Source organism: Idiotropiscis lumnitzeri, chromosome 3, assembly GCF_059441095.1.
Source record: "Idiotropiscis lumnitzeri isolate Australia: NSW breed Sydney's pygmy pipehorse chromosome 3, RoL_Ilum_1.0, whole genome shotgun sequence".
Lineage (NCBI taxonomy): Eukaryota > Metazoa > Chordata > Actinopteri > Syngnathiformes > Syngnathidae > Idiotropiscis > Idiotropiscis lumnitzeri.
Window position 1 is genome coordinate 31,397,757 of NC_142393.1, and position 12,402 is coordinate 31,410,158.

A 12,402-nucleotide genomic window follows, 5' to 3' on the forward strand; every position below is an offset into this window, starting at 1 on the left:
TATGTGCCCTGCAACTGGCTAGCAACCAGTTCAGGGTGTACCCCATCTACTTCCCAAAGACAGCTGGAATAGGCTCCAGCACGCCCACCACTGAAGCGGATCAGATAATGGATGGATCGATAAATTATTTTGTTTTGTTTTTTTTACTTTTGTTCTTGTCAAGGTGGCATCTTAACGCCCCCTCTTACAAGGAACATGCATGTGGCATGAGCAGCAGAATTGAGCAGGTGGCTTGTGCACAAGAACATTTTCCTAAATCTCCGCAACTTAGGGTGACTTCAATCAAAGTCGAAACAGTTGCACCACCTCCAAATTGAAGTCTTCCAATTTTAGAACAAGTGTTCCAACTGGATCAGACTTACAGTCAAGAAGCACTGTTACAACAAATGATATCCCTAAAACAAATTAGCCTGCCTTGCTTTCTAGGCTATAATATTATAACAATGCAAAAAGGAACAAACAACAAAAACACATGCATCTGTTGTTTAACACATAACGCCCAGTGCTGTCCTAGCACATTCTATATGTTCAAGTGTGAAGCAGATATAAAATGATAGTTATTGCAGATATAGTACAATGAAAAATGTTATCAAAATGTATAGCAAAGTGCACGTAAAATCAAAATCCTTCTTTGAATCAGGACCAAAATGAAATAAAGCGAGTTAGGAAGTATAAACCCATCTAATCTTTATCGACGTGAAGACAAAAGTGCACCATTCTGAATAATGTTCGATAGGGGACGCCATTCTACCTGTGCAGCTGCAGAGGATGAGGAGGGGTGTACGAGAATTGGAGCATTGTCCTTTATTATCAATGAATGCTCAGTGTGTCTCATTTGTGAGCATCTTTGTTTGACTCTGAGTCTGTTTTCGTGTTCTATGTGTGTAAGTGTTTATTGCATGAGACGTGTCTGCGGATGAAAGAGTAATCACTGAGCAGAATTAATCCTTTGGCGTTTACAGCGTTGCTATAAAAAGCAGCAGAAGTAGTGTGTAAATGGTGTACATTTTTAATGTACGTTAAGATTCGGTTTCTTTTCAACTATTCCACTTGGTGTGTGACATGGACGGAGTGCATCTATGCATTCCAGTATTCATCCGGGAGACATTTCCAGCCAAAGTGACACGACTTGTTCAGTAACAAAAGCAAGATAGCAAGCAAAAGAAGCACAAAAAACAAACAAACAAACAAGCAAACAAAAAACAAAAAACAAAACTAAACAAAAAAAAAACCCATCCCAGCTATCAACTCCTGAAACCACGCCACTGCGCTTACACGTACTCTGGCGCTCTCAAGTGGCCTTCCACGTAATAGTGTTTGTGTTGCTCGCTGTCCATGGTGCTTAAGCGTTTTTGCCACGCGTTCTATTGTATGTATGACCAACCAGCAAAATGTACACGTTGGACGTGTTGAGATGATAATTGTGAGGTTCGTATACCCGAACCATGACTGTCACAACTCTTACACGTGAGGAAATACGATCAGAGTCCACTTACGTCGTGTATCAACTGAGCATGTTTGAAAGGGGAGCAGCAGCAAACCGCCTGCATTTTTAATACTCTACCATACAATACAATTTTATTTTTAGAGCGCATTTCACAAAACACTGACTGCCATTTGGTAACGGGCTAATGAGTGAAGGAGCTGTTTAGCCTGCTTAACTGCACAGTGTAGTTAAGTCGGGAAAAATGATACATGCACATCAATAGATCACGTGGTTCAATGTCTTTCAAATGACAGTTTAAAGTCTCACTTGAGATGACTTCATCATTGGAGCCATATTGTTTTCTGTTTTTTGAACAACCTTTATGCGTACATGTGCAGTCTCATAGTCAATTAGAGCATTTCTGGTGGGATAGATTGTGGTCACCTATGAGCATGCATTTCCAGTGATTAATGTGAATAAAGTGGTTCACACAACCGCCTCACAGTGCCGAGGTCATAGGTTACAATCCGGGCTCTAGCCTTCCTGTGTGGAGTTTGCATGTTCTGTGTGATTGGGAGTGTGAATGGTTATTTGTCATTGTATGGCCTGTGATTGGCCGGCGACCAGTTCAGGCTGCCTACTGCCCAATGACAGCATGGATAGGCTCCAGCATGCCTGAGACCCTTGCGAGGATAAGCGGCCCATTGAATGCAACCCAGAAGTTTTTCTCACGCCGCCATATTAAAGAGCATCTCAATTGTCTTACACACACATGGAGGTGCAAGGGTCAAGCATCGGGGAGCTTCAAAGCGCTAACTTAATTCGAGGGACATCTGATGTATCCTCTGGTGGAGTCCTGTAACGCCTAGATGGTGACGTATGAAAACTGAGCAGGACCCATAACAACACAGGACTTCAAATTACATAGTTATAATCCGTGTTTGTGTCGATTCTTGTTTATTGTAGTTTGATATACATATTTTTGTCTGTTTATCTAGGGCAATATTTGATGAAAAAAAAATACACTGAGCCAAACCTGTTGGTTAGCAGTAATTAGGCTGCTATTTCTGAAGTACATTTGGCCACTGAAATAATATTAAAAACGTTTTGATGTTTCTTCACAGTTTCCCCATTCAATGTAATGCATAAGCGGCATAACACCATTTTTTGGCATATTTATAAACCCTTCCTAGTATGCACTGCACACATTGGGGATGAGTGGCTCATCTTTGTATCAGCAAAGTTGTGAAGCGTATCAGTGTTGATATTTGACTTCTTTTTAATCCCACTTCAAACACAAAGCATAAAATGGACATTAGTGGTGATAGTATTAATTCTGATATGCAGTCAGTGCATTTGTGACATGTGCAATTGATGTGATGTCATCTTTAGTTGACGTCTCCATGAAATGACGACATCAAGAAATGATCATTTCATCACTCAGAAATATGTCTATTTCCTCCTCAATGGAATTTCTAGCGGGCGGTGTAAACAAAGTTTTAGGAAGGTGCAATTAGACAAATGAGATGAACTGTTTATCTCCACCCACACTCACAAGTCTTCTCTAAACCTGATCTCTGTCAAAGTACCAAAACCGACCTTTGGGACTCAGTATGGTGCCTCATGTTACCAGAAGAAGAAATAGAAGGAGCGAGTTAGCTTTTCTGGTAATGGCATTGCAGTGCCAAACTCTTCTCCTTGTCATTCGGTGAGGCACATAATACAGACACTCAACACGAATAATTGTTTCTCCATTTGTGTCCCACAACACCAAGAGTATCAGCTCACTTTCCAATTGGCCATTGCACCGTTTCATGTCACAATCACAGAGTCTGATTGGCAATCCTAAATTTTGAAGAGGTTTTACGGTTATGATTTTTGGCCTCAATCTTTTTCTGAAATGATTGCGGAGACAACACACTCCACCCCACAGGATCATCTTTTCAAAACATCCAATATTCAAGACTGTGCTGACGTTGATCAGAAGGGGTAATCGGCCTCAATTTCAGACTTAATTGGTATAGTTACACTCTACTCATTATTGCTTTACTGCAGGGGTCACCAACTGTGTTGAAACTGAGGCCCATTTATTTGGAACTAATTATTGTATAGGGTTATCAGTTAAATATGCACTTCTGAAATAATTCTGTTCGAATTATTTTTAATATGTCTTATATTATTGTGTCATATATTATACTACTACTACTACATAATACTTTCTCACAATAATGAGGAAGCAGATCTTAATCAATAGTCAACACTCCCCCCCCCCCCAACAAATTGCTGCCATGTCCACGTTTTCAAATAATCACCTCTACAATATTCCTAGAAAATCACAACGACCTATTAGTGGTGCGCTGTTTTTAGAACTGACCCGCAGGCTGCCCATGTGGTCCTTGGGCACTATCCTTTACCTATAGTTATGGTACTATTGGAAGCAATAAAGCTTTCGAACAAACGCATCATTGTGGTGCAAATGCATTTTTTTACATAACTGGTTTAAAAAATACAAATAATACGCATTCAGTCATTGATTTTCTGAACTGCTTTTATTCTGAATAATATACCTATATATTAATTTTGTGTTCCGATGACATCACCCACGATGACGAGCTGTTTTCATGCTCGCTGGGCGCGTGGCTTCAGCGCCTCTGTGAGACTCCACAGATCGCCCAGCAACGTCCAAGCAGCCTCTGGAAAATCACTATGGTATCCCTTTTGTTGCTTTCAAAATAAACGTTTCGCTGCTTCGCAGCTTTGGCATTTAAGGATGCGTGGTGAGTTTATAGTACATATGTGCTGCTCTTGTCTACAATATATAAATTTTTATAAACTACGTATCCTCAATCTAAGTTCACTGTGGGTTGGAGACTTTCTCCTCTGATTTTGGGCTCGAGATGGGGTACATCCCGGAATGGTCGCTAGCTAGTCGTAGATCACAAATAGACAGAATCAACCATTCACAATCACACAATCACTGATTTTTCTTTTCTTTTTAGTTTTCACGTTACCTAAGAAACATGTTTTTTTTCAGGAAGCCGAAGTATAGCCTTTTGCCCACGCAAGCATAGGAGGAACGTGCAATCTCCACACAGAAAGGATAGAGCCGAGACTCGAACCCGAACCTCAGAACTGTGAGGCAGGTGCGCTAACCACATCTCTCAGCGTGCTGCTGAGTAAATTTGAACACAAAATGAATTTACCACAAAACCGTCAGCAATTAATCTTGGGTTTTGTATTGTAACCGGCAGACAGACATAGGAACGTTTTATGCAAAGCTCCTTGCCCTTAAGTGGAGGCGGCTGCTCATCCACTTGCCTTCGCGGATATATCTTTAACTTTGAAAGTCCAAGCACTCGAGTTCCGTCGTGACTGTGTGTGTCTCACGTTTGTTTTACACACCTGAAGCGGCTCGCGGCTGCACGCGCACCTCGCGCCCCTCGCAGCGCAACACAATCAAACGTTTTGTTGGGAAAGTGGTGTCCGGATTGTGTCCTTCAGAGGGTCGCGTTTGCCTGACGGCCATGGGGAGAAGCACAGGCAAGGCACCTCGATGAGCGCATGCAGGTGCCATTCATAGAGCGCTGCTGACAGGCGGGGCGGCGGGACGTGACGGACAGGTAAACCGCTGTGCGTTTGAAGCCAATGGCCCGTGGCCGTGACGCGCAGCGGCGTGAATAGCTCGGACTCTGAAGTGATGGGGCCGTTGTAGCCGGCAGTGCCGCGACTGTGGGGTGCGGTATCGTCTGCGATCCGAGCCCCGGATCCGGAGAAGACGAGTGACGAGACCGGAGACGCGGGCGGAGTCGGCTCTGCTTTTGTGTCGGCTGTCTCGGCGGGGACATGGCAGCGGCCATCGCCAGCGGTTTGATCCGCCAGAAGCGTCAGGCGAGGGAGCAACACGCCCACCGACCAACCACTCACCGGCGACGGAAGAGCCCCGGCAAGAAGCAGGGGCTGTGCAACGGTAACCTGGTCGACATCTTCTCCAAAGTCCGAATATTTGGCTTGAAGAAGAGGAGGCTACGGAGACAAGGTGTGCGCGGACACACGTTAATGCACACGAACACGTACTCGTGACACACGCGCGCACACGCACACGCACCCACACACACACACACCCACACACACGGCTCGGCTGACAAACGCGCGCAAATATACGTTTTACGCGCTTCGCGCTGACATACATGCACGCATTTGGACGCAAAATCTCGCACACCCTAGTTTTCGCATGAAGCCTGACTGACAGATTCGACCCTTTCCTTTCTGTGGCGAACACAAACACGCGCACACGCACTGTCATGTCTTGTAGCGCCCTGTGGTTCACTCGTTTCCGAATGCATCCATTATTGAAACCAGAGATTGGTCTGTCTCGCCTCTCTCTTTCAATGTCTGACTCATTGCATGCATGCATGTGTACATTTAAAAAAGCTGTTTTATTGACTGATTATTTCTCGACTGTTTTTTTTGTTTATTTCTACCTTGAATGTGTATGGTTTATTTTTTGTTTACGCGGAGCTCAAAAACTGTTTGCAGACGTTTAAATGTGTGATCGTACTGTACTCAATCGATTTTGCGGGAAGTCAACCAGGACTCTAGAGAAGCAACAATTAACACAAGGGATCTGTTTTCCCTCAGCTCTTCAAGTCCTTGTCACAGTTGAAGATTTTTTTTCTGGCCCCTCTCTCCCTGCTTATTAATATAATTTTTTCAATGATTTCACATGCATTTAATTCAAACCTCCGTTCTAGTCTTTACATCTCCACCTCCTGCCTCCATTTGGTTTCACGCTAATCCTCTCCCTTTGCCTCAGATCTCGCCATCGCTCCTTCCAGCCAACACCCCCCAGTACACACACAAAGCTTGGCAGTGTTTGTGAGCAACTTGCCAACATCCCCGACAGGCTTCCAGGGGTTTTCTGAAGGAGACATTCAAATACATATGGATTCATACTGGCTTTTTATTAGATGGGCAAGACAACAGCTGTCTAATTGTGTATCATTTTTATTTCAAATAATTTAAATAATGCTAAAAAGGTATCCCATCTTCTCTTACTGTAGCTCATGTTTAATTGCAAAATGAAGGAAAATTAGAAAATTGATGTTGTGCTATTAATTATTGCTGGTCAGCTGCATTGCTTTTATGTATCTTAATATGATGGACAGGCTTTCTGTGCACTGAGTAGTGCACAGAAAGCCTGTCTTGCCTGTCAGCCTGACTTGAAGTGGAATGACATGCAGGTATGGAAAGTCAATGGCTTACTCAGGCGCTATGCTCCGCGTCGCGTTATTGTCAAGTATAGGCATCCGAGACATAGAGTCAAAGATGGTTCCGGCGTTTCTCATTTGACAGTCACACATGTGCGTCACTGCTGCCCTATTGGAGGTGATGTTTTTGCATTTGTTTCAGCAAGACATCTATGGTTGTCTCATTTGTGATGGTGGAATGACACTCAAGTGGTTTTATTGTCATGTGTCACATATAAAATATAGCTGGTGTGTGTGTGGGTGTGTGTGGGTGTGGGGGGGTGTGTGGGTGTGTGCGTGTGTGTGTCTGTTTGTGTCTGTAAAACCCTGGATTGTGGCTTAAATGAACAATGACAGACAGTACAACTTTCACAAGAGCTCAACGGATTGGCCCACCACAACGTGTGTATGCATGTGTGTGTTCTAGCTTGTGTGTAGGGGTGTGTGTGGGTGTGTGGGTGGGTGGGGGTGTACATGTGTGTGTGTGTGTGTGTGTGTATGGGGGAATACCCCTCTACTGGAACACTGTGGAATCACGAGACTGTTGTCATGGAAACGCGAAGATGGGAATTTCCCTAGTAACAGACAGGATACAGAGATGCTGGGAATAAAAGGGAATATCACCTTGGTGACTGTGGAAAGAACAGCGCGGAGCCTTGTTTAAAGGAATAAGTGGATGTTGGACAGTTGAATGGACAAATGATTAGGTGCTGCTCCCCTGTGGACCACCATTGACTCATTTTCATCAATTATACAGCAAGCATCACCAATCCATCACCAACATTTAATTGTGATTAAAATCTAAACTGAGTATATTAATAGCCCATTTACCTCTAACTCTTCCGCTACGCATCCTGTCTGAATTGATTACCCAAGTCCGTAATGTGGCCTGAGGAGTGCTTGTTTTAGCCTGACGGTCAGACATGAGCATGTAAAAACGAAACATCAAAAACTGAAGCTGCGTTCAAAGTGTGACCTTGACAACAGTGCAAGGTTACACTTTTCCTCAAGTTGGAAACCCATTTTAATGAGATCATTGCAACTGTCTCAAATTGTTGCCTATATCTATGCTGTCGTCATAATCAAAGCAAGCAAATTAAGATGCTGCATGTGCATATTCATTTGCAACTGCGCTCCATGCCATGCTGATAATGTGTCACAACACGAACACACTTTGTTGCAAAGCTTCACATCTCGTCTTCCCTCCTTCCCGTCACAAAATGGAGCCCTCATAAAGATGGACCCCCGCCCCCCTACGCCCTCTCCCTAACTGGGTCAGCCTTGGTTTTGTCTCTGTGCATCACCTTGACTCTATCCGTATTTCTCTGCCTCTCTGACACACCCTCAAAGGGGATTCCCAGGATGCTTCGGAACAAGGGTTGTGGCCATATGCGTTTTTCCATATTCCTTTATTAGTTTGTGATTTAAAACATCGCCTCCCTTTGACCCGAAAACCTTATCAAAGTTTTCCAAGTGGAACAATGGCCAGTAAGGAAAGGATTAGTACGACAATCCTGTGATGGATTTGCTGCGCTTGACTGGTCCTCTCTGCAGGAAGTCCCTCAGGATGGCGTTGAGGCTGTCACTACGCTCAGGCTGAATCTCAAATGGGCCTTCAACAAATTGTTCAAACTGGATGTAAATTTCTCAGAACTCTATAGTAATTATTTAATTCCAGAACATACTAGTACAGCTTTACAGTTTGATGTGATCTAATACTGTATCAAAAATTGCAACTAAGACAAAGCTGTGTGATATTTGCTCCTCTCATGTTAATACAAAAAAAGAATATATAAAGCATAATGCATCTGAAGGTTTGGGTTTGCTGTGTGGCGTTTCATGATTTTGTGGTGTTTTCTACAGCTATTCAGGTTTTCTCCCACATTTCAAAACTCTAAATTATCCCGAGCATTGAATATGAGTGTGTGTGCTCTTTTTTTTCTACATGTACCCTGTGATCGGCTGGCAACCATGCAAGGAGGTATCCCACCTCTTGCCAAAGGATAGGAGCCTGCTCACTTGTAAACCAAACACAATGTTTAACACATTTACAAGTAATGCAGTGGTCCACCAAACCTGAACCATTTTGCAAATATATCCCTTTTGATATACGTAGCTCTTCTATTGGAATCACACAAATGCATTTATCTCCAGCATTTACCCTTCCCATTTACTTTTATTTCCAACCGTCCTCTATGTTGTTTTCCTCTAGAACCGCAGCTGAAGGGCATAGTGACCAGGTTGTTCTGCAGGCAAGGCTTCTATCTCCAGATGGGCCAGGATGGAAGTCTGGATGGGACCAAAGATGACAGCACTAACTCCTGTAAGCAGAAACAAACAAAAAAAAACCCTAACCGTAAACTGCACACGCACTGAATCAACAAGTGTCAGGTTTTGGGGGGGGCTTTGTTGACCCTCTTTAATTGGACCTGGCAAATGGCGTTAGATTGATGCCACAATTACATAAGCGTAATGTCAAATACCGCGTACAAAAATGAGTTTCACATGTGCGTAATGTGAAAAACCGCGTACAAGCAACAATTACATAACCGTAATGTCAAATACCACGTACGAAAACATGTTTTGTATGTACCAAAATGTGACCCACCACACGCTCGCACAAAACAGGTTTTACACGTATGGATTCTGTCTCCTCTCCTCTAATTATTAACCAATCAGGAGCCGGATATGGGGCGGATTCTGATTGGCTGTTTACTGTCCAATCGCATTTTACAACAGCACGACGTCTGGGAAGACTCAAACACAGTCGATAGAAGGGTCTTCTGCATTCAAATATGCTGTTCTTATTATTTTAGTAATATTTCAAAATTATATACTTTTTCTAATATCATTGTTTGGTTCAACAATATTGTTCCTTTCGTTCAATATTCTTCTAGAAAGTTTTTTGTTTTATTTGTTTTTGTTCTTTTAACAATGAAACATCACCTCTTGGAGTTGAGCATTTGCGTCTTCATCATTAGATTGCACCATTGTTGTTTTTTTTTTTTTAATAAATTTAAAAATAGCCATATACAAACAATTTAGGCACATATTGAATACAAAAACTGCACAGTTGAACAACAAGGGTTAGGAAAGGAAGTTAATCAAAAAAAAAAAAAAAAAAAAAGAACCATGTGAGGAAAATAGCCTCTGGGCATTTTTGTTTGTCATGACATGCAAGGATTATTTGTATAACTTGAGGTCATTCATCCAACCGTACCATGGTGGGAGGATGTGCGTGTCCGAATGATTCCTGGAGCCAAATTGTCTGGGGCTTTTTGCCACTTTTTATCACCCGTGGCTAACAGGTTTTAGGCCCAACCAATCTACATGTGTTTTGTGGACTTGGAGAAGGCATTTGACCGTGTCCCTCAGGGTGCTCTGTGGGGTGCGCTTCAGGAGTATGGGGTACAAAGCCCACTAATACGGACTATTCGGTTTCTGTACCACCGATGTCAGAGTTTGGTCCGCATTGCCGGCGAGGGTTGGACTCTGCCAAGGCTGCCCTAAGTCACCGTTTCTAGGCCCAGCCGAGGCAATGAGTGGTTCCGGTTTGGTAGCCTCAATATTGCATCTCTGCTAGTTGCAGATGATGTGTTATTTTTGGCTTCTTCAAGTCGTGATCTCCAACTGTCATTGGAGGGGTTCGCAGCTGAGTGTGAGGCGGTTGGGATGAACCTCCAAATCTGAGACCATGTTTCTCAGTCGGAAACAGGTGGAGTGCCCTCTCCAGGTCGGGGAAGAGATCCTGCCCCAAGTGGAGCAGTTCAAGTATCTTGGGGTCTTGTTCGCGAGTGAGGGGTGGATGGAACGAGAGATCAACAGGTGGATTGATACAGCGTCTGCTGTAATGCGGACACTGCATCGGTCGGTCGTGGTGAAGAAGGAGCTAAGCCAAAAGGCGAAGCTCTCAATTTAACTGTTGATTTGTGTTCCTACCCTCACCTATGGCCACAAGCTGTGGGTTTGTGTCTGAAAGCACAAGACCGAGGTTACAAGCGGCCAAAATGAGTTTCATACGAACGGTGTCTGGGCTCTCCCTTAGTGATAGGGTGAGGAGCTCGGTCATCCGGGAGGGACTCCGAGTCGAGCCACTGCTTCTCCGCGTTCAGAGAAGCCAGTTGAGGTAGCTAAGGCATCTGATTAGTATGCCTCCTAGACGCCTCCTTGGTGAGGTGGCGTGTCCTAACGGCAGGAGGCCCCGAGGAAGACCCAGGACACGCTGGAAAGGCTATGTCTCCCGGCTGGCCTGGGAACGGCTGGGGATCCCTCTGGAAGAGCTGGATGACGTGGCTGGGGAGAGGGAAGTCTGGGCTTCCCTGTTGAAGCTGCTGCCTCAGCAAACCGACCCCAGATAATGGATGGATGGATGGATGCTTGCATTTTTCAGTCCTCCCAGTCATTTAGAAATGTACAGTTTGGCTCGGCATGTTGATTAACTGGATGCGAGCCATCTTTGACTCCCGGCTTTTGACGCTCTGTTGGCAGGCTGAGAACGGCGTGATGCTTTGTAAACAGTTCATACAAATGTCATTAGTGCCGAGCATCAGGCGGTGCAAAGTCCCCCTTAAAAATGCTGTTTCTTATTATTCTTACGATGATTGATTTTTCCTATTTGGACCCTTGACATGCTTTTCATATTATAACATTTTTACCCACCAATTTCTGAAAGCATGTGCATTCTGGTGATATGCGTCACGATCGTCTGCTCAGAAGTTAAAACCCCAAAGTAGAGCCAAACACAGAATTCATCCGCAAATACAATACTTTATTAAACCAAGCGAGCGTGAGAACGTGAGCAAGGATAAATGCAAAAAAACAAACAAAGGACTACATCAGCATAAGGCTGACGCGAAAACAGGAAGCAACATAGGTGGATGGGCCGAGCGTAATAAAAGCTTGAATAGGAGACAAAAATCCAAAACAAAAATGATTGGAATGGAAGCATAGTAAAAAACTAACAAAATAACTCAGCCCAATTGGTGTAAAGACAGGTGATTATAAAAAACGCAAATAAGGCCTGATTACACAAGAAGGGACAAACAGATCCAAATCACGTTGGTTGAGAAACAGAAAGGACAAAAAAAATCAAATCTAGACCAAACCGGAATTGCCTACATGGGAGGAAGTGAAACTAATATATATGGTGAAAAAAAAAAAAGCACACGATCAAATTAGGTGAAACTGGCCAGCACTTCTCCAGCACCAATATACCCAGCTGATTGGAATGCCAAGCAGATGTGCACTGGAGGCTCCGCCCATCCACCAGGCTCAGGGACTAGAAAAATACCACAATCAGCCACAAAACACAGGAACATGACCGATATGTATTGTAAGGGTCCACAACACGGCAGCCTAAAGTTGTCTTCGTTGCATCTCCTGAAAAGTAAGAAAACCTTTGACACCAGTTTCAATAATTGACCTAAAATTAGGTGCATGTCCATCATAACAGGACGCAAGAACCCAGGCACAAAATGTAAATGGAAGTCGGACGTTTTGTTGGAAGCTGCTATTTGGGCAAATTGTAGGGCTTGTGCCACGACATATTCAGAGGGATTTGAGCCCCAATTTGAGGCGGGTACGCTCTGTACATGGCCGACACAAAATTGCCAAGCCTATTCTTTGCCTACACCGTCTATCGTGTGTGTAGCATGGTGTGTAATTTTGACGATCATTTTGAGCACCCCCCCCAAAAAAACGGGCTGCAAGGCCAAGTTCATCACTTACAGC

General features: G+C 43.8%; 1 protein-coding gene across 2 annotated transcripts in view; it reads left to right on the forward strand.

Moving 5' to 3' along the window:
* LOC148340914 (fibroblast growth factor 14-like) overlaps window positions 1-12,402 on the forward strand; it is a 41,126-nt gene that overhangs the window by 15,371 nt on the left and 13,353 nt on the right. The window contains exons 1-2 of one of the 2 annotated variants that reach the window (XM_088290137.1): window positions 4,843-5,462; window positions 8,885-8,995. In XM_088290137.1, the coding sequence (XP_088146263.1) occupies window positions 5,270-5,462; window positions 8,885-8,995 (304 nt within the window). In that variant the 5' untranslated portion in view covers window positions 4,843-5,269. Of the gene's footprint in view, window positions 1-4,842; window positions 5,463-8,884; window positions 8,996-12,402 lie in introns of those variants that run through there. The other variant, XM_088290136.1, reaches the window with a different exon arrangement.